At 41.3% G+C, this 23,258-nt stretch overlaps 1 protein-coding gene across 3 annotated transcripts in view; it reads left to right on the forward strand.

Moving 5' to 3' along the window:
- The window catches only part of EPAS1 (endothelial PAS domain protein 1), a 77,440-nt gene that overhangs the window by 38,108 nt on the left and 16,074 nt on the right, over positions 1–23,258 (forward strand). For all 3 annotated transcript variants that reach the window (XM_030944506.1, XM_030944507.1, XM_030944505.1), the window contains exons 2-6: positions 3,805–3,995; positions 14,803–14,954; positions 15,550–15,634; positions 16,133–16,251; positions 16,347–16,549. In XM_030944506.1, the coding sequence (XP_030800366.1) occupies positions 3,805–3,995; positions 14,803–14,954; positions 15,550–15,634; positions 16,133–16,251; positions 16,347–16,549 (750 nt within the window). The remainder of the gene's footprint in view (positions 1–3,804; positions 3,996–14,802; positions 14,955–15,549; positions 15,635–16,132; positions 16,252–16,346; positions 16,550–23,258) is intronic.

The following is a 23,258-nucleotide window of genomic DNA, read 5'->3' on the forward strand; positions in this document are numbered from 1 at the left end:
TTCCTTTCTTGGTTTATTGGGACCAGTTATGCTGTGATTGCAGCTGAGAGTGCAGCTCAGTGGAATCTTATCCTGCCTGATTCTGGGACTCCTGAAGGAGCAAGTGTCCAGGAGCTCTCTGGAGGCTTACCTTGGAATACCCTGGGCTTTGGACCAGTGTAGGGTGGCTTGATTGGTGGTGGCTTTCTCAGCTCTTCCCTCTGCACTTTTAGAAATCTGTCAGAGTGAGCGAGGTTTCTGCTTGTGTTGCTTTCTCCAAGCGGTGACGCACGCGTGTGCTCTTTTTCTGCCACACAAGTGGGTGGTTTATGTGCTAGGAGGGAATGATTCATAAATTAGCTAGAGCCCAGGCCTTTTCTCTATGGCCTGGATGATGTGTAAAGGGGATTCAGCATCAGCCTTTCTTTCCGCCTGGCCTTCAGTCGTGCAGGTCGCAGTCACTTTACCGCTCTCCAGCTATGGGTGGTCCAGCCTCTCCCAGGCTGAAATGCTAATCATGTGGGGGTAACTGCAGAGAGAATTATTAATGGTCTGCAGTCTGCAAACAAAAATAATGAAAATACTGCTTTTTGCAGAATTCTGTAACTCAACTGCAGTTTTGGGAGTCTTTTGCAACCAGGACAAGTAAGTGCAGAATGACCATCTTTGACATGGACATCCCTGGGAGGCACAGCAAGCAAGCTTAGATGGAGGTCTTGAGTGGGGAAGTGGCATGAGGGTGTTTTGGGTCTTGGTGAGTTTATGCTGCCCTGGCTACAATAGCAACATGACTCAAGGGTGTACTGTGTGAGGGGAGATGGGAAGGAAAATTGAGGTGCCACAAGGGGAAAATGCTTAATAGGCAAGTTATTTGTTTATTTAAAATTATAGTGGAACATGCTTAATAGGCAAGTTATTTATTTAAAATTATAATGGATGAGCAGAAAAGTCTTTTGAAAGCAACCAGGCAGGCTGATTCCTCCCCCTGTTTTCTGATGTGAGAAAGCTCTTGTGTGGTGTGTAATGAACGGAGATGTCTCTCTGCAGAGGACCTTAGCAGGACAGTCAGAAGCAGTGTTGAGGGAAAGCATCTGTAACAGAGAGAGAGAAAATCTTTCTCTGCTTATAGTGTTAAGTATTAGAAACTGTGAGAAACCCATGGTTATTGAAACCAGCTTGTCTCATTAGCCACACTTCAAAATTATATTTACAGAGGTTAGACAACTAAATATTTTTATTTGTGGCTGCAGTGGTGTCATGAGAGACCCTGTCTTATACAACCTGTTTTTAGTGTATAAATTGTGACCTGACTTTGGCCTTCTTTCCCAAAGTTTCATAATTAAATGAGGAGGGACTGGATCTTGTTTTGCCCAAGTTGGTTGTAATATGAAAATTGTGGCCTCTAGATTTAGAACAGAGCTCAGACATTTATGGTTGAAGTTATATTTTTTCCAGCGGCAATTGGAAATGCTCACAAACACTGCTACATAGTTTTTGTTCTGTTTGGTTTTGTTTTGCTTCTACTCTTTTATTTTCTTGGTATAATTAGAAACTGAGATTTGTTCCCAGTCTAGCGACTGTATAAGCACAGAGCAGGCACATTTTGCTTTAGCAAGCAAGATGTATTTCTGAAAGTACCATCAGTATATGTATTATACCTGACTCTCCTGCAGCCAGCACCTGCCCCAGGAGAACATGGGGCATTTTTTGTTGTATCTTCTCTGATAGTTGTATGAAGGGACTTCTTTTTCACATGGATGTAGCATGACTCTTTCTTGGCAAGGAGAAAAGTATTAAGTTAGTGTCACCCTGTGAATTTCCATTAGATTCAAACTTAGATGGGTTGGTGTTTGCTTCAGCAATACCCTGGAAGTAATTATTGAAGCTGGATCCTGCCATTATGTACTGAGATGTGTGTAGGTCTCCTCCAGCACATGCCTCCTGTAACAGAGACCATGTTGCAGAACATTCACCTTGGGCAAAATAATTGTGAAGGAGGTTTGCTGCGGGCTGATCGTGGATCTTGAGAAGATACTGTAAGAATTTGAGCCCCCTTGCCCTGTTAGCACACCCACTAGTGAGCCCCTGTCTGATCCCACACGTGTGCCCAGCTTCGTGTGTTTTGCAGCACAAGGGCTTTGCTGATGTGTTGTGAGCTCCCTCCTGCTTTGAATGATGATGTTGAGTGTCCAGCCTCATTGAGCCCCAGCAAACACCTTATTGTGACTTTACTCTTGGCATTTAATGCACGTCCTGGCTGGTTTTCCTTCTTACTAATTTATGAAGCCTCCTGTGGTTTCAGTGCTAGAAGCTTTTGCAGATTTTCTAGGTCTTCAAGAAGCAGTTATCTTCTTTAGAATACTCTGCTATGGATTAATACTCCTTTTCTATTTTAGGCAGTTTAGCATGAGACCAATCATGATTGAAACAGTTTCTAGAATTAAATACTGTGATTAATACTTGTTTTCCTCATAATCTTCATGCAACAGAATATATTTATTTAAAATCCTGGTTTTGATAGAGTGGGGTTTTTTGGTTGGTCCATTTTTAGTTTACAGGCTCATTATTTTATATTGATATTGGAAAAAACAAGTTATAAGCCGCTTCATTTTTGGGAGCCTCGCTAGTGGAGAGAGGTGCTGCTGGTGATTCTAGAAATGAATATGCAGCCAAAACAGCAAGAACAGTGGAACTGTTCTACTTATCACCCTGTTCTGTGCCCAGTCAAGTGGCACTGGTGGACTGTTGCAAGAGTCAGCTTGAAAAGAAATGTATTTTGTGTTGGTGTGACTGTGATCCTCAACTGCAAAACCTCAACTCATGCAATGTAGGAAGCTGTAGTATCACCAGAGCTACCTGGGGTTGAAATAGCTCATGATTTTAAATGGATTCAGATGCTTCATGTTCTGAAATTTAATGACATTGTACTTCATTAGAGAACCTTAGAGTCATTAGAGCTCACTCTTAAAATGCCCTAGCCCAGAACCATTATAAATTTATTCCTTGCGCTTCTCACATGTTCAGTTTAGCTTTATGTCCCTTGGTGGCTTAAATTTGCATACTTACTTCATAAAATGTCTTCCCCTTTGTTATTTCCTGCCCCTGTGTTTTACATGGAGCTCTATTGGTTGTGTTATTTTACTCAAGAGGGAATCTATTTTCATAGACAGTGGAGAGATGGTGATTTAATTAGAACAGCTTCTCCAAAGAAGGGCTATCTTGCAAGCAACAGTATTTTCCATTTTGTGCCCTTCATGGTCCAAGAAAGACAGTTTTCTGGACAAGTTTTGGATTAAGAGCTGAGACAATTCTATAGACTAACGCAAGTTGATACTCTACTACTACTTTTATTTTAATGTGGAGTGCAGCTATTGAAAAACTCCACAACATCGTTGTATCTATGTCACAGCCATATTCACTGTAATTATTCTAGCTTTAAAAATGGATTGCCACCCTGTCCCAAAGTAAGTAAATTTAGATTGAACAAACAAAAAAATTATTTTTAATGTTTCCTGAATCTAGGAGTAATAACTTGCTATTTCGTTTTGAATGTTTGCCTAAGGCAGATCTCAATTCTTTGGTACTGTGTGGGGATTCAGGGCATTCAAAGGCTGACTCATGTACAGTCTGAGCCCTTTCCAGCTGTGGCAGTCCTCTCCTAATTCCCATTCAAAGGGCACAAATAGATATTAAAGCTTGGCCAATTGATTTCAAACACTTGACAGAATAGATTCATCGCTGAGAAGATATACTCTTTTAAATGCCTCACAAGTTGTGAATTGCATTTCAATAAATGCTTTTTCCTTTCTCTTTTTCCCCTATCAGGAGCAGTTCCGAACGGAGGAAGGAGAAGTCAAGAGATGCAGCAAGATGCAGAAGAAGCAAAGAGACCGAGGTTTTCTATGAGCTGGCACATGAGCTGCCCCTGCCCCACAACATCAGTTCCCACCTGGACAAGGCATCCATAATGCGCCTGGCAATCAGTTTCCTACGGACTCATAAGCTTTTGTCTTCAGGTAAGATCTGGCTAAAAGAACTTAGGTGTCTGGGCTGGCTGATGGCAGCTTGGTGAGATTATGCATGCTCTTTTCTGACTACAGGCTTACCAAAATTACAGTTAGTGCAGGTTTTTTGCCTCTCTAAGTAAAACCTCTGAGAACTCTTGAATGTGGTTTCTTAATCTCAGTTATGAGCTTTTGAGCTTTTAAGAGTTTAATCAGAATTCAAACATATGCCTTAAGCTTCCTTGCTGAAACAAATAATTTCCAGTTTGGCGTGACAAGCATGTTTGTGCCTGCACATTCAAACAGCAGCTGGGATGCTCTGAAGGTCCAGTACTGTGTTTGAAAGGAGTAATTGTGCTATCCACTGGCAAAGAGTAGTAGGTAGGTTGCTTAAAACAAGCTATACTAAGATAGCTAAAACAACTGCTAAATACTTGATGTGAGTGGATTCTGCGCAGTCAGTTTTGCTCATGTTGGACTAGTAGGAAACATGAACAAGCATAATTTTTATAGCCTGTTAAAACTGATAAAATTAGGAATATTCTATTTTGCCCCCTATACTTCAGTAAACACTTCGATGGAAATATGTGGCTTGAGTAGCCTGTAAGATCAATAAAAGCAACTGATGTTTCCAGAACTTTCACACAATGACCTATGAGTGTTCAGAATACGTTAAGAAAACAATGCTTGCATTGTTTGTGAATGGTAACCCCAGAATTTTGTCTTTTCCTTCATTAATGGCAAGACTCCCAATAAGGTCATGATTGCACTTCCTCTACTCAGAAAAGTTGAGTCATACAACAGCAATTACTTTAATAAATGTTATTAGGAAGCATCCCATTTTGTGGTCGAATTTGCTGTTGGTTTGTTGTTGGTTAGTCTGAAAGATAGGGCAAATTCAATTCTGCTTCTTTGGGCTCTGTAATTTCTTTAGCACTTTTGGCTTTTGCTGAAGCCTACTGGATAAAATGTAGGTATTTTTATCTTCGCTTATAGAATGTGGTTTTATCATGTACTCCTGTGAGAATAAAAATTTATGTGCTGAACAGTGTTAGGAAATCATCTCTGATTTTGTCATGTAACTAATACTTGAAGAAGTTGCGTAAATAGGTAAATGTTCTTAAACAAAGCCGATTTGTTAGTAACTTTCTCATAAAAACACAGCCTCAGCTTTTCAAATATTTATGTGGCATGAACTGGAGACTGACACACCATAAGAAAAGTAAACTTCTGAGAGGCCGTAACCGATAATATAAGTAATGTGCGTGCCTGTAAAAATTGACATGAAATAGTCAGATGCAGTCATCATTGGAAGAATACATTTGCTAAACTGCTAAGATTAAAGTGAACTTTTCAAATGAATTTACATTTCTCAGTAAGAAAAAAAAAATCTACTCACTAATACATTTATTTTGATGATTCTATAGCGTTAAGGCTTAGACTCATTATTTGGTAGTGATGACAATTCAGTATATGTGTATAATATTCATACATACACACAAAGATATTATATTTCTGAGACATATTTCTGTGACAGTGATTCATGTAGAAAATTTACATTTTCTTGAAGTTCCACCAGTACCCAGCGGCAGAAAAGAATCTGGAAATAAAATGTTACAGTAGCGACAGGCTGTGCTTTAATTATTCATACTTTCTCTATATTTGCTTATTTAGTTATTTGCTTAGCCTTAAATCTGATGAACTCACTTCCTCTGTCCAAATATTAACTTGGAGTAAATCCTCTCATTAAAATTTGTGTTGTTAGTCAAATGCAGATTTGTCCATGGCTGCATCTTTAGGCACCAGAGGGCTAGGTAAGGCTTTCAAAATCTTAGATGCTTCTATTCTGAGGAGTTAAACTTAAGGGACTTTAAAAGGATGGATTTTCTGGAAATTTTGGGTATTCTTTTCTGATAATGAAAATACATTATAATTAAAGAACTCAAGTCAGAAAACCTTGTCTGCTGCTCATCTCCTGTTCTGAGTATAGCTAACATATAAATTAAATTTCCTATCTTTGTAGACCTCTGAATAATGTCAGGACATTGGCTTTCACTAGAAGGCCATCCAGTTTAATTCAGAGTGGCTGGTTTTTGGTGCAGCTGGAGGCTCACAGATTAAGAGCTTTGCTGCCTATCCTGTTTTGATGAGTGTGAAGCAAGATGGAAAATGGGCTTGGGTGATGTTTGTGCTCGTTCTGTTCTTGCTTCTGCTTTGGACCCTTTCTGAGCCCCAAGCAAAGCAGCAGCGAATGTTTCATGTGCATGTTTAGCAGCCTGGAATTTGACCACAAACCTGCATTTGAGAGTCTGATTTGACTGACAGGGAGCATGAGGAACACTGTGTCATCTCTTGATGGATGAACTGGGAAATGGGGAGGTGGAAGTGCATAGAAGCAAATGCCCACCCCAGCCTGCAAACCCCTCTTTGCTTTGTGTTGTCTTTATTGAAATGGTTTGGGTTATTTGGGCTGGACACCTACTGTAAACTGGAGTTAAGTGAGTGTATTTGTTCTGTCAGTCATTTGGACATTGAAATAACATTTGCTGCGGCTTGAAAAAAAGCTTCAAAATAGGATAGAGATAAAACTACTGTTTGATTACCATTTGTCTTGTTTCTAATTTAATCTATCAAAACCTACTAGCACACCATATTTCATTTTGTGTTACTGTTTGTGGGCACGATTCTCAAACACATCTCTCTGTTTTAAGGCAATTTTGCCTGAAGCAGAGAGAACAAGGCCTTTCCCAGGACTGTACCCTCATCCCTCTGCAAACTGATGCTCCAGGTGGGATTTTGGAGATGGCCATAGGCAGCTTGCCAGTCTCACTCCGCTGGCATTGGGTGTCTCATGCCCTTTCCTATTATTCCCTGAGTTGGAATAGGGCTTTTCACTTGTGTAACTCAGGCTGGTTTATTAGCTGTGTCTGCATAATGATCATTTATCTGTTGGGAAGCCAAGACCTAGGGAAATCTATGCCCACATTCTTTCAGCAGGTGAATGGCAGAGTCCCTGAATCTGAGCCCTCATTGAGAGCTCTCCCACTACGTGCCTCGAAAAATCCCAACTTCTGGATTGCAGAGTGCACGTCTCCTGCAGGCCTTGTAGGGCCCTTGTATCCTATCATAATAGGAAATAGCTGGTTGTATATCTCAGAGTTCAAAAGGGTAAAAAATACCAGGTTTGGCTTTATAAAAGTTGCTGCTTTACTTAGTAACACGTTTCCCTTTGATTTTCACAGTAGGCAATTCTGTGTGGGAATGTTGGAGAGGAAGCCTTTAACATTTAGAAATGCAGGCTGTTCGTCTGACGGCCTGATTGAGATTAGTATCACAGGAAGCAAACTGAAACAATGGCTTTATAATACTGTTTCCATGTTGTGCACAGAACAGTACAGGGTATAATTGGAATGCTTAGCAGAAATATTTAATTATTATCATCTTAAATATTTTTCAAGATGTCTCCTAATTCTGCTGGCATAATACATTTTTACCATCGTCACATTCAAATGTTTGGGATAAATTTAGAACTGATCTTTGTTCATCTCAAGTAAAGGTTTTGATCCCATAAAGTTGCTGCTGAAAATAGGCATTCTGATGCCTATCAGTAGTGGAGCTTTTGGATTTGGGATCTTATGTCCTTCAGTGTGGTCAGGAAAACTGTTAGCAGTACTTTTCCCATATTATTTTCTAGTATAGATAGTAAGAAAGGCTAATGCTTTTTGGGGAGCTAATAGATGGCAAAAGAGAATAAATGGCTTTTGTTGAAGAACGGCTGCCTTGGTTAACAGCTAACATTGTGATTGCTAAGGCTGCCTCAGATATTCTCTTTTTGTCTGAATATGAGGAGGAGAGTCCATTTTAGGAAGACTGTATGCACACTGCCAATAATTTTTAAGTGTTTATTTGAACCATGCCGATGCTAAAGGTGTTACAGGAACCAAAACTCTTTAGTGCAGTGAATTTCTCTGTGCCAGGAAGACAGACTTTTTAATTAGGCTAATCAGGCAAACACAATTTTATTAGCTTGCCTTAATCCCATCCCAATCGTGTGATCACCCCAGTGTCTTTTCTGTGCAGAAATCCACAAAGGAAACTGGCTGGGAGTTGTTCTTGTCCAGGCAGACAGCAGCAGAAATGGGGAGGGAACAGGGATACAGACAGGAAGTTGTTTGGGAGAAGGGAGGCCACAAGGAAGCCAGTGTGAAGGTTTCAAGGGAGGGAGACAACAGAGCCGGAAAGCCAGCAGGGAGCAGAAGGGGAAAAAATAGCTTTTCTCTAGGCTTTTAAGGGAGAGGACAGACTGTAGGGAGAACTGATGTGGGCATTGTTTTTGAATGTCTGGACAAGCTGCATCTAATGTCAGACCATTGTGGCATAAAACAGTGCTTTAAAAATAGCATGTCTACTCAATTGCTTTTATTACATTGGGAAAATAGTTTTATGCCAACTATGCTGCTAGGAATGAGAGTGGGTCGGGTGCTGAGTGCTTCAGCTGCTTGAAGTGATGTCCCCTTTCAGGGAAGGTCCACCCAAAGATCCCATGGGACTCAAAGCCTGGTCTGATGGGGTGCTGTATTCCCAACATTCAGCACCGATGGCTGCAGGACTCCAAGCAAGTTCCTGGGAGCAGCATCTGAATTATCTGGCTAGATACAAACTCAGCAATCAAAACAACACTAACATAAGTGTTTTCTTTATCCAAGATTGCTTGTGCACTTGGAGATAAGAGCCCTTCAGGAAGCTTCAAGTTTAAGGGTAGCTTTTTCTTGATGTATCTAAATTGAAAGCTTTTATTGAACACATTGAAAATATCCCCTTGAACAGGATGTACTGCCCTGTCAAGACAGAAAAAAAGTGGGGGGGAAATCTCTTTCCTTTGATGGAAAACAAGAAACTAGGAAGAGACAAGTCAGTCTCAAAGCTGCTCTCTCTGATGCAGGATGAAGCTGCTGTTAGATCTTCCCTAAATTTTGCCTGCTGGTGTCAGGCAGGTTTTGCAGCCCTCCTCTGGAGTGGCCGCTGCAGCCTGGTACCAGTTATGCACCATATGTAAGCAACTTACTGGTACTTATAGGAACCAGGATGAGACAAAGCCAGGAAAATTCTGTGCAGGTGATGATGTGACCTCCAGTAGAAACACATTTTATCATTGTCTACCTCTGAACTGACCAGAAAGACCCCTTTGAGTCAGATCAAAGGTGTTGAGAGGAATTATAGGCTGTTTGCTAGGAGGTTGTTTATACCTGCACAGTTATTTCTTTTAAGGAGAAGCCTGATTTTTGAGCCTTCAGACTCGTTCCAAGAGGTTGGACTAAAGGAAATGAGCAAGCATCTACGGAAAAAGTGTTCTTAAACTTGGGAACAGTGCACATCCTGGCAGTGAGAATTAATCAAAGCTTGTTTACAAAAGTTATTTTTAGCATAAAAGGTTATCATAAACACTGCAATAAGCATTTGCCATTACAGTTCAAAGTTTCTTGTCAATGAATAAATTCTATTTGGCAGTTAGAAAATTTGTCAAAATAAATACCCAAATTTAATATAGACTGAGACGTGGACTGAAAAATACTGTATTAACATTCAAGAAGTACTGTCTTGGGGCAAAGTGAGCAGTGGATGACCCATCAAATGTTGGGACATGGGACACCGTTGCTCTGTTCGTAGTTCCCCTGTAGCTTTGACAGTCATCCCAGGAAGGCCACAGCAGCAGTTTTACAAGGCTTTTTGACATGTTTCAACACCTCCCAGTCTCCCTAGACAGGGATTCCCCTCCTGTATAGGCTTTCCAGAGTTACATGAACACAACCTTGGCTGGGCTCCATGAAGTAGCTATAATATGAACAACAATATTACAGCACTTCATTCTGCTGAATGTGCTGTTAATTTAAACTGGCATATTTGCAGCCCGGTCTCCCTGCTATACTGTCTTGGTGTCTGAACTGAGGTACTCCCCATAGTTGAGGGGAGGTAGAAAATGTTGTAGGGAAAAAACCAGAAACACATCCTTATTTCAAAATTTAGCTTGCAACTATTTTGAAATGCAATGCTAACAAAAAAAACCAATCAAACAAAAAAAACCCCACCTCCTAAAAATCATTATAAACTGAGTCCCACTGTTACCCTTCCCACAGACCTGCAAAAACATGGCAAGTCTACATGAGGTGCTGCTCTCTGGATAAAGTGACCTCAGACCTACTGGAAACCCAAGGCTGAAGTACTGCTCTCATTTTCTGCTCTCACCTCCTCATGCTAACTTCCCACTTCCCTTTGGTCCCAGCTTTCTCAAATATTTTCCAGCTGAAGTTGAATTTTCTTACACTAATGCTCCAGTTCAGCACCAAGGTAAATTAATGAAGACAATTTGAAGCAAAGTGAAAAACAGTAGGGATTTCAGGGAGGAGCTTGCAGTAGCCATGCCATTATTTGTTTTACATCTGCCAAATAGATTCTTTCTGAAACAAATCAGCTTTTTGCTGACTGAACTGCAATAACTGAACTGCTTCTGATGTATCACTCTCCTAAAGTGTGTGTATCCTCTGTGTATTAGTAGCTAGTGTTTTCCACAGCAGAAAGGGAAGGTGCTCTAATGCTGACACTGCAGCCATAGGAGGGACTTCTATTTATTATTTATATTACTATAATTATACCAAGTTACCTGATACAGGGCATACCAGGGCATCACAGTGCAGCCCAGCCTATTTCTTTGCTGCAGACTTGGGATCCTCAGGTAGCTGATCTGCTTCAGTGGGTGACCACAGATGACACCTTCTGGGGCTGTGTTTGCAAAGGACCTGGAAACAGTCTGAGACATGAGCATTGGTGTGTTCCCCAGTGCTGGAGCTGCACTGGGTAGGCTGCTGTGGGGACAGGCAAAGGATAGATGGGCAACAGCAGCAGAGTGGCTCTGGAGGTACTTGGCCCCCACCTTTCTGTGCCTGATAGCGCCTGCAGGTTCCTCACCTTTGAAACGTGAGCATGCCCTATTAAGTACTACCAGAAACCTATATCTGCCAGCTCCCCTTTCCTGCTGCAACCACACTGCTGAGGAGAAAGGAGAGGGGGTGCAGTGGGGTTTATTGAGTTACCAGGGAGGCCGGAGCGTGTCTGCAAAACACCTTGGTCCTGCTTTTGGGTCAGGTTAGATGGGGTGCACAGCAGCACAAACAATCTTCCCTCCCTCCTCTCTGTCCACATCACAGATGCCTCCAGCTGGACAAAGATAATTTCGATGAAAACAGTGTACTCTGATCCCACAAACCCCTGTAACCACATGCTTTAAAGCTGACTATATCTTTAAGTGCTGTGCTCAGCTTGGACCTCAAGGGTTTGAACCTGCAGCCCTGATGTGAGTGATCCATGTCCTCTGTGTGCGTTTGTATAAGTAATATAATTTATATACAGAGAAAAGCAAACTTAATCATCTGATAATACAAGTAAAGTGTTTGTCTTTCACTGTTGGAGGCATTTAAGAATACAAATGCTTTGAATAGCCTTCCTGCCTTTGAATGGTCATGTTTTGTTAATGCAAACTTAATGAGCTGGGAAAAAAAAATGGAAAGGAGGGTCTGGGGTTAGAGCTGAAAAGTCATTTTTTCTCTGAACCCACACTTGGCTGATTGTCTTGGGCTATAGCCATGATCCCTGCTGAATAAACCATTTGTTTGCTTCCGGAAAAGTAAAAAAAGACCCTTGACATTCTTTACGCAGCAGAAACAAGCTTGGGAGCAGATGGTCACTTACCTCTTTTTTTTTTCTTTTTCCTTTCCTAAATGTCATTTTGGTCAAAGTGCGTACTATTCAGATATATTATTGTATATTTTCTGTATTTTAAATGCTAGTCCTGATGCAATTTCCTGAAGTCATTTGCTTTGTACTGAGAAGGAACTGGCCCCTGCATGTGTAGCCTGAATTGCAGTGCAAAGACCTGAAATGAAAATCCCCAGCCTGTGCTGGCCATCCCCAGAGATTGTCCTCTCTTCCCTGCTGCCAGTCAAAGGGTGATAAACCAAGTGCTCTCCATAGCTCTGGGGCTGAGTCCATTTCTTCTCTTGTGCGCACAATGCATGGTGGGCTGCTGCCAGGTGTGGAAACCCAGGGCACCAGGAGTATTTCTCTGTCTGCTCTGGGGTGCCCTGACCCCCAAGGGAGCACTGACTTTGACCCTCATTCATGGAGAAAGTTTCCTAGACTTCAACATAGACTAGAATCCACAAAAGTGTGAAATAGATTATAGAGAGTAGTGTAGGTGTATCACTTGGTGAGAAATGTAGGTTTTGGAATTTTCAGTATGTTGTGGATGGAAGCAAGATGGAGGGCATAGGGTGTCATCCTGGGCTTCTTCCTCGTGCTTCTTCTTCCTTCTTCTTCATGGGTTTGGGTGGCATTTTGTAATTGGGCAGAAAAGTCCACGTTGAGGGGTTTTGGGGAACAGTTATTGGGTTAAAAGGGAAAATAATCTAGATGTCAGTTCTTAATTGGATAGTTTAGTCTTAAAAGACCTTGTAACAGGAGATTGTTAGCCATTTTGTGCCTTCTAATGAAAAGCTGCCCAACTCACAGTAATGATTGTTTTACTGATAAGAAATAATAAACACTTGTGTCCGAACATGAACTACTGTCTCAAGTGCATTCAGACCCAGAGAAACCCACAACTGGTACCCCCACAGCCAGGGAGGGATGTTGAGGAACAGGAGGATGCAGCAGCAGCAGTAGCCAGCGTCGTTTTTGTCACCACTTACCTGTTCCAAACAGTGCTTGCTGGGCTCTGCATTACAACTGCTCATCCCTCTTGGTTCGCTTGCAGTCCATCCTCAGGCACTACCAGCTGCAGTTCCAGGAGCTGTACAGATCAAACTTATCCTTTAATCATCACTCATTAGTGCTTCAAAGTAAAAACTGCATTTGTTTGGCTCAGCCTCTTCCCTATTCAAAAAAGCAACAAACTCAAACCATGTAACGTTTTACAAAGCAACGCCCTAGTCCTGCTTCTAGACTTCTTGCAAAATGAGTACTTCAACAAGAAACATGAAGGAATATGATCAATGTGCTGTTTCATTGAGGAAAAGAACAAAAATTACTGACTTTTCTCAAGTGCTAACGTTATGTGTACTACAGAACAAACTGTAAGCTGAAATTGCAACATTGAACCATCAAAGGAGAGCAACTTCTCCAAGGAATTAATTTGTGTCCCACTATTCTTGCAAGTAAGGCTGATGCAATTATGGTTGGTGCCTCTGGATGGCAAAATTGGTGGTGGGCTCAGCCTGGAGCACTCTTGTGCCTCCAGGAAGGAGCACAGAGAGCAGAATCACTTCAGCTTTTCTCTGATCATCCTTGCTGCCATGGGTTCTAGGGCACCTTTGATCTAGAGGGGACTTACTCATGGCCCTAATTCTTGGAGTTGGTTATTCCTTATTCTGAGACAATAAGGTGGGGTTTTTTTCTTCTTTTACTTGCTTTTTCCCTTCAAAATCAGAACCTTACGATGCCATTTGCAATGTCTGATCACAAATGTGCAGGCTAACTGACAAAACTGTAAAGATAAGCTTACCACAGCATGTCTGAGGTACACAGACCAGATACAATATCTGTAAGTGGTTTTGTAAAACATGATTCCAGAAGTTTCACATAAAACATATCAAGAAATTAATGGGCCAGCTCCTGCTCAGAAATTTTTCGATACTAGCTTGTCTGCATGTCATTCCCTGACAGCTTCTTATTCATGGCACTGAGACATGCTTAAAAGCATAGAAGGGAAAATGGGCATTTGTGACTGGCATCAGGAGGAGCAGTTCTGCCACGTGCTGCTTCCCATGGCGCTGGATGGACCGTGTGGAGCACACACGACAAGGGCATCACGGTGCCATTGATTGTCACTACACTGCAGCCAGAAAGTACCAGGAAGATGAATAACCAAAAGAAAAATAGCTGTAACAAATATTCTAGCACAGCCTTAGGTTTCAGCTGAACAGTGCCATGTCTTTCCCAGAATTTAGTAAGGTGCACGGGGTTCATGAATCTGCACAGGCAAACATCTAGGACGTAAGCAGAGTCTGAGGCTCTCCTTGCAGGACAGGGGAAGTATGGGTGGGTGATGAAGCTTGTCAGACTTTGGTGGAGTGAGGCATAGGAAGTCCTGAGGTCTGCAGATGAAAAAGCAGGTATCAGTGAGATGGATCTGTGGTTTTCCAAGGAATACTGAGATTTATGGGATGGCAAAGAGCTATTTATGGGATGACAAAGAGATTCACCCAGAATGACTTCAAGGGAACAGTTTTCTACTTTTTGTATCCAAAGTAGTGTTAACAGATGTGTCTGTACTGAGTGAAGAGGTATATTTAGGCATGCTTTATAGGAGCTGTATTCCAACTTTTTAGAAAGCCTGACCTGATGGAAGAGTCCTGTTAGGTGTTTGTTAGGGATGCACAGATTTATGTACCTTCTGTAGGGCTTGCCCTCTACCTTGTACCTGTTAGGGGGTACAAATGTTGCAAGTGGCAACAAAGAAGATGCACTTCAGCCATCTGCATCTGCAGGTGTTAGTGACTGAAAACACATCTTGCAGAAACATGCTAAAGGTGAAGAGAGGGTCTTACATTTGCCAAAACATTTAGAAAAGTATCTCCTGCCTTTCTAGTGATAAGGGCATCCTTTTCATACGCTGTTCTGAAGGCCCCATCAGAAGAGATTTGTTGAAAGGAAATTTTAACAGCAGAAAAACATTTTGTTGCCTTGTAACCTGATGTACTTGCATTGAAAAACACTGGCTGGGGTGCTGAAGGCTTTAAATGCTTTTTTTTTTCTTTTTTTTTCTCAGTATGTGCTGACAATGAGAATGAACTAGAGGCAGACCAGCAGATGGACAACTTGTACCTGAAAGCTTTGGAGGGATTTATTGCCGTGGTGACACAGGATGGAGATATGATCTTTTTGTCTGAGAATGTCAACAAATATATGGGTCTTACCCAGGTAACTTGTTCCCTTACACTTTCCTCTCTTTCTAATACAGTTCATAGAAAGAACTCTTATGTCTAAATGCAGCAAACCTAGCTGTGTACTGCTGCAAGAAAGACTGGAAATAAAATGTCTTATTTCTCAGGCAGGTACCCTGCACAGCAGACTACACGGGTTGCACGTTCCCTCTCCCTTCAATCTAGTTGTAGTGTCTTTGGTGACTGCAAAGTTGCCTTCCTACATCTTACTAGGGAGATGAGAAGGCATTTATTTTACTTGTGCCTTAGACTATGGGACAAAGGGGATAGAGCTGCTCTTTTGGGTCCCCCCTTTTCTGCTTTGTGGATTGGGAGTTTTGTCCTGTGTTGAAAATAACAAGAGGTATTGACTGTTAACTGCATTCTGCAAATTCATAGATAAGAGAATCATTCTGGGGAGAAAATGAGGAGTTATGCAGAGGATAAACAAAGGGAGGGTCATGGGATTTGTGTCTGTGAGCATCCTGTCGATGCACTTAGTTCTAGTGACCAATTTCATTTCAACTGTATTTAAAAACAGATAAATACTTTCAGTTGCTTTGATTTGCTATTTAGCTCTTACTTGCACACAGGTGGAACTCACTGGACACAGCATTTTTGACTTCACTCATCCATGTGACCATGAGGAAATTCGAGAGAATCTGAGTCTGAAAAATGGTAATAATGAAAATACAAAAGTCCTTGTTTGTTTTTGAAATAAGCAAATGAAGTAAATGGCTAGCAAAAGAGATCTGTTCATCATGGTAAAAGGAATTTTCATTCCTATAGTAATCATTAACTGCTGTTCAGAGCTTTACAGATTCATTGTGTTTTGCCAAATACTGCTTAAATATGATAGTACCAAGAAACTGTTTAGTATTTTCCTTTCATCAAGTTTAGACAGGTATCATGTTTTCAGTTGTAATGCTGTGGAAAAATTCACATGCAGCAAGCTAAAACATAGGTTTAAAATGCACAAAGTTCTATTTCAGTTCCACTTAAAGTTTTAGGTCTGAGCTCTACAAATTGCTCTGCAATGGTCCAAGCATGTTTGATGGTCTCTGCAGATAAATGATCTGAGAATAAGTCTGTTATTTCTGTTGAATCCTTCATGCTTATAAGTAGAAGAAATCAAGAAGGAAAATGAGAAAATTAATTTGCCTTTTCCTTATACAGGGCCAGGCTTTGGAAAGAAAAGCAAAGAGATGTCAACTGAGCGTGACTTCTTCATGAGGATGAAATGCACTGTTACCAACAGAGGCAGAACTGTTAACCTCAAGTCTGCCACATGGAAGGTACAATGTTTGAGACAAATGAAGTGGACTTGATTTTATTAGACATTTTGATGTGGAGAGAAAATACATCCTAAATTTGTTTCGTGTTATTTCAGGTTTTGCACTGCACTGGACAAGTTAAAGTGTATAACACTTGCCCTCCTCACACTCTGTGTGGGTATAAGGAGCCTCTTCTCACCTGCCTTATAATAATGTGTGAGCCTATTCAGCACCCTTCAAACATCGATATCCCCCTGGACAGCAAGACCTTCCTGAGTCGCCACAGCATGGACATGAAATTCACCTACTGTGATGACAGGTATGCTCCACTGGCTTTTCCTTTCCAGAGGTGTTTTTATCTTCTTGAACAAAACAAGCAGTTCTTCCAAATGTCTTGTGGGGATCTGGTAGGCAAGGACCAAAAGAAAATTCAGCCTGTTACCAAAACAGCTATTTAGTGGCTCACTTAATCCACCTCAAAAATTTCAGTTTGGGTGAAACTGTATTCCTGCTGTATTTTCTCATCCTGCCAAGTGAGGAATTCAGTTTTACTGGCAGAAGATGAGGCAACTTGGAGCCACAAATGTCAGCTTCTTGGGGTTTAACAAACTGAAGGGTATGCAGGAGTCCTGTTCCGGTGTTTTAGAGCGCATGTCCCAGGGCACGCCGTATGGACCTTAGTCAAGGACTGTTTCACGGTTGGTTTGGCTCAGGATGCTGCTATAAGTTAGCTGGCAAGTGCTTTGTGCTCTACAATAACCAAAAACTGCCAAGGCATCCAGAGTACCTGCTGCTCTGAAATGGAGTTGCAGCCTCTTGCTTAATTAAAAGCAAACAGCCTTTATTGGTTATCTCCCTGCGCCTTTTAGTGACGAAATGAAGGGGAGGGGAGGACCTTGGATCAGGCAAGAGGCTTGTCCTCTGTTCCCCAAACTTCACTCTTGAGGGGAAAAAAATGGAGACTAGATCCCTCTAGTCTCCACCTGCCTGATTTGTCCTGGGAGCTCCATGGCACTTCATGCCATCTCCCTGCCTGTGTACTGTGATGACCATCTTCTGTGCATGCGAGTGAGCCAGATATCCCTTCCCATGAAGTGTCTTCCTGTCCCCCATCTGCCCAGAAAGTCCTGTCTTTACTGCTGTGGATTTGGGTTTTGTTTGGGGGTTTTTTTAGGTTTATGAGGTAATTCCTGAATTTAAGATAAACTTTTCTGCCTAAAGAAATTGGTCTCCTGAAATTCAGAGATGCTAGGAACCTCTGAGGACTGGAGGGTTATCAGTGAGATTGTACACATGCTTGCAACTTACACAGAAACTCACAGGACCAACATCTTCGTTGATTTCTTCAACCTTCAAAGGTTTTTTTAAACTTTGCTAAGTAAGATTATTTTTTTAAACAATGTGATGAAGCAGCCATATAAACTTGCAGCGTTAGCAGCTGGGGATGAAAGCAAGATTGCAAGAGTGAAACTTGTGACTGACCTTCTGAACTCTCTGAGAACTGCGCAGCAAGTAACTAGAAACAGTCTCTGATGTAATCACAATGAGACTTTTTCCTTTGTTAATATTTTCAGCATCAAAATATTGAGATATCAATAGGATTTTGCTGTTGGAGGGAGTGACTCAATATGATAGTGACTCATTAAAAGCAATGTGCTCAGAATTTCTGGGGCCATTCAGTGGCAGGCTGCAGGAGCGTAGCAGAGGATTTTACTTTATTGCAGCATTCACATGTCTCTGCAAGACTTAATGCATAAGCCATTATAAATGAGAATTAGAGGGACTGATGCTATCCAATTAAAGATACACACGCTTATTTTAAAAATAATGATATATTAGGCCTTGTCCTAAATAGTGTGCATTTCATTTACAGGGTAGGTGTTTCACATGGCAGTGAAATACAACAGCTTCCTCTGGAGGATTGAACTTGTAGGGATTTAAAATATTTTTTCTCCAAAACCAGACCATAAAGTAGCACATCTTTTACTATGTAGTTTTGGTTGGATGTTTCATTTTGGTAAAGCTGCAAAAAGATAGGCAGGGCAGAGAAGGAGGAGACTTCCCAAACCTTTCAGGTTCTTCACAGCAGATCCCCCAGGCCCCGCTTCCCTCCCGGAGGGATGCGGATTTCTCTCCAGCAGGCAGCACATCTCTAGACACATAAAAATGCAAAACACTCAGCTGTTCTTATCAAATTCAGTGCTGCTACACAGATTGCATTGAAGGAGCAGCTTATGCCAAGAATGTAAATCCAGGCTGGGGAGTGGAGGAGGAAAGGCAGCGTGCCAGTCAGGTGCCTGAACTCTTTCCTACATACTCTGTCCTTCCTGCAGCGACACAGCAGGGCTGACACAGCTTATTGCTCCATAGGGACAGTGTGCTTCCAGTTTAGGGCTGCTGTCATGGAGGGCAGTGTGCCTCCTCTACCAGGCTTCTGCAGTGCTTCTGGTATCCTCCTTGCAGTTCATCTGGTGTGGACAGGTCTGCTTCCAGGGAGCATTAAGTTTTTATTTTCAAAGCACTCAGTCAAAGAAACTCTCAGATTTCTGAGTATAATCTCCTTAGGAAAGTTCATTGTCTGTCTGTCACAAAGCAACATACAAAATATAGGCTGGCTACCCTACAGCATTTTGTGACAAAAACTAGTTGCCTTTTCCTTAGGAGGGTATAGGTTAAATGTAATATGAAGCAGGCAAGACTGGCCATCATTTAAAACATGTGAGACAGTAGCCCATATAATTTGCCTTCCAAAAATAAATTATGTATGTGGGCCTATGACTTGCCAGTGGTTAGGTGGCATATGTTTGTATTCTTAAAACAGTTTTTGCAAGGTGATGAGCCTGTAGAGAAAGGTTTGTGGATATGAATAATAAATAAGTGTTGTTCTCTTAAATGCTTGCTTCAGCCATTCCTGGACAGTGATTTAAAACTGTTCCCTTGCTCCATTTATCTTGGCTAAGTGCCTTAGAGGAAGGATTATTTTAGCTGTAATACAGAAATGCTGATCAGTGGTACAATTTAATAATCCAAGTGAGGGTTTAGTTCGGCTGCACAATGTTTTTGTGTCAGGAAGGATTGCCAGTGAGGGTGTTTTAGTCAGAAGAAAAGGCATGTCTTTGTACAAAGCCAATTTTGTTACCTTGGTGGCACTGGCACTTACTTTGAAGGCACGGCTTGCTGTGGGACATCGTATGTCCCTGATTACTAGAAACCTAATTATTATATAACCTTTTCTTCTTTTTCTTGACTGGGACATTTTAATGGTAGAGTTGAAGAAAAGGAGCGACGGAGGATATGTGGTGATTCAGAATAGGATGGTGCAGGAAGATAATGCCATAGCATTGCCATCCTATATCAGTATTCATGTGGGATCCAGGCTGTGCCCAACCAAGAGGAAACAGTTTTACTGTGTTTCCAGTTATGTCCCAGTAAATAAGAAATATGCAGGCGTGGGACTTGGATGAGTATTTAAGTTAATTTGCCATTTGACCTATACTAGGGGAATATTTTTAAGTCAAATGGTAATGCAGGGAAGCATTTGAATGGACCTCCTGTCCTTTCATTCCTGCTCAGGGGAAAATGCAGTATGGAGACGAGTGAAGTGGTGATACATGAATCCAAAGATCCACATTTGACACAACTGACTTCTGGTATATGCCATATTTAAGTGTAAAATGTGACTTACTTCTTTTGTTAATAACAAAACCTTGATTGAGGTAGACAAAATGAGTGGGTGTGACAGTCCTGGTGAAGATTTTCATGTACACATGTAGGTTTTTTTGCCTCACAGGGCAGATACACCTGGCCAGGCCATCCATCCTGCTCAGTAGTGGCCAGGGGTCCCAGAATTTTGCATTTTGGGGTTTTTTTTCCATTGGCTAGGGTTAGAGTAGAAGCAGCCATGAATATTTTTGAGAGGAAATGTGGTTAGTTGGCAAGACTGCCCCACTGCCTGCTCTAGCAGGCTGACAGAGTGCTTTACCCCAGCACAGTGTCTGTGTTGGGCTTTATTATTTTTTCTCTCTTTTTTTAAACTCATTCTGCTTTAAGTATAACTTTGCTTTGTTTGTTCCTCTCAAGACCAATTTAACTTCAATAACTTGGTAACAGTTTGAATACAGAAAGACTTTGTTAAGAGATCCACACCCTCACACACACACTCTGCACAGGGCCCAATGAATATACACCCAGCTATTTTTTATAAGCAGTAAACATTAGAGCAGTCTTTCACGGAGCCTGACTTCTCAGGCCTGATGGTTCTTACCATACTATTTTAACTCAAGAAATGGTATACAATAAAAAGCTCTGTGCTCCTATAAAGGGACAGAAAAGCACAATTTTAGGAAAAACAAAAATACTTGAACTAGCTTATCTTGTAAGAAATGCACCCTTGAAGCAGTGGGTTTTGATTGCTTTGCCATGTTTCAAAGAGATAAAATTGGGCAAAGTTGTACAAACCTAGAAATAGAAGTCAGATCACTAATTGTGTACCCTAAGCTCAAAATTTGCCCTTAATCCATGTCCCAAAAATTCAATATTACGATACTTCTATATATTGTATATTTAAGGGAAACTGAAATAGTGCTCAAAACACACTTGAGTAGTGGCAGCTGGGACAGATGTCCTACTGCAGATGGCTATTGCCCACCTCTTCACTGTGTTTTCTGAGATCTTGACCTCTGTACATCCTGATGATAAGTTTAGCTCAGAAAACTGAAGTGCCAGTCTGGCAAAAATTAAGATTCCCCAAAAGGTATTTGTGTTCTCAGAAACAAGCTGGTAACAGGAAAATAAACAGCCTCACAGCCCACCTGTCATCTTCAACAAAAAATTATTATTATCTTACTAATAAGCATTCTACAGATGCAATGGAAACACAAAGCCTTCCATGACAGGAATGCCATCCAAAACCACCATACAGTTTGTTTTCTAATTTTGTCATTCCACAGCTTGCACAAAGAGCAATTTTCTGTCCAGTGTCTAAACAAAAGTAGAAGTCTTGTGCCTGAACTCTGTTGTGTAAATGATCCTTTGGTATTATGGGACGTAGACATTTTCCCTATTTTCTTAGCTGTGTACTCCTCCTTCCCATAGCTCTGTGGGATGCCTTTTCCTTTGCATTTAGTCCTCTGTGTGTTCACTTGGCATTTTGTGTTGCTAAGAGGCTCCTGTGGAGAGTACACAAAGTTTAGAGGGTGCACCTCCCTGGCAAACCTCAAAGTAATGCTCAGGTGAGGTTTACAAGGATCTGCGCCAAAGCACTCACTGCCTCCTGGCCCAGGGGCTGCTCAGGCTCTTGGCTTTGCCCAGTCTTGGGAGAGCCACAGGATGGGTGTGATGGATAAAGGGATAGCTGCCCACTTCAACCCTGGTTCATAATGTGGCATGAAATACACTCACCTGATTTCCAGCCCTGCACAGCCTGCAGCTTACAAGATTTTTTTAAGCTTTTCAGGGTCAGCAGCAATGTGGGAGCAATAAAGGAGGGTGTGAACTGCCAATTTATGCACCCAGAACTACTAGAGATAACAACTATTGGAGAGAGAGTGGTTTTTTGTAAAATAGTGGTATTTAAAATGTATTTAGGAAACACTGCCAGCCAGTTTTATGGGGGTTTTGTGAGTGGGAAAATGGAACATTCTACAATTTCTTTTTTTTTTTTAAATCATGTCAATTGGAGGAGTCTTCAGAGAGAAGTGGAATGAATCTGGATAATGTTAACAGATGAACAGAGCAGTCAATGAGAGTATAGGGGCTGTTTAGCCACTTATTATTATTTTTTAAAGTAATTATTTTAAAGCAATTACTCTTCATTAGTATTTCACTGTTACCTGGTGTGGGTTTAGAACTTATGTGGGGTTGTGGGTAATTTTTTGATATCTTATTTTTATCTTTTCATGTAATATGAAGTTGCTTGTAGTAAAAAGATACTACCATCACTTGCTAACTTCCATCCAAGATTACATTAGATCTAATTAGATTTGACATTGTCACAGCAGGATTGCATCATAAGTAATTCTGTGCCATGGAATGACAAGAAGAGTAATTTTATAGTGAGGGTGCTCATTATGGACAGCAAGGAGCAGTTTGAGAAGGGGAATTACAAGACTGGAATGCATGAATTTTGCATAGAGTTTACCATTCCCATATGAGAAGAGTCCCTCAGCCTGCTGTAATGTGTATTTTTTGTTTGCTATATCAGTTCCACTGCTGACTTCCATGAAGGCTGTAATGTGGGTTTGGATTTGCACTGGTGCTGCTGGGTACATGGTGCTTCTGTTTTTCCCCCATTATCTTCATTTTGTTTTCCTTCTCCCTGCTCAACCCCCACTTGGCTCTCAGCTCCCAGTGACTGGATTAAGAGTAAATACTCAACTTCTTGAATTTTAAAATCCTTCCACTTGCAGTGAGCTCCAAACTAACTGGGATGGCTTTATGGTATTGAGCCATTATACAGCCAAAGGCCAGAGTTTCTGATATTAAAGACCCTGTATTTACACTGGTCCTGCTGGCAAAAGCCTCTGGTCACTTACACCAGTGTGTCCCAGCTGGTTGTGTAAAGGCAAGCAGCAACTGTATTTTGTGAGCCTTAATTTTATTAGGGCTCTTTCAGTATTTGCTGTTTTCTCATGATGATTCAGCTTTGATGGCCAATTCACTGTGAGAAGTACTTTTCAATAAGAAAGAAAAAACAATTGTGGTTTCAGAAAAAAGGTTAGATTTGAGTGGGATGCAATTTAAAAGAAGCTTGTCAGTGAAGAGAGTAACAAAAAGTCTTTGAAACCTGGATGCAAACCTTTCCCCTTTGTTGGTCTAATTTTAAATGTAAATAAAACTGGAAACACAAACAGAAGAGTAAGTTTTTGAGGGGAACCTAATACAAGCTACAGCTTTTGCTCATCTGAAGTATTATAAGCCCAGGTTCATTCCGTGGAAATCAGGACAGAGAATAGTTTTCAGAGTGACAAAACCAAGGTGTCCTGGGGCTATGAGCTGTAGAGTTCTGTGGAGGTGGAGGCAGGGAAAAG

This window comes from Camarhynchus parvulus, chromosome 3, assembly GCF_901933205.1.
Source record: "Camarhynchus parvulus chromosome 3, STF_HiC, whole genome shotgun sequence".
NCBI lineage: Eukaryota > Metazoa > Chordata > Aves > Passeriformes > Thraupidae > Camarhynchus > Camarhynchus parvulus.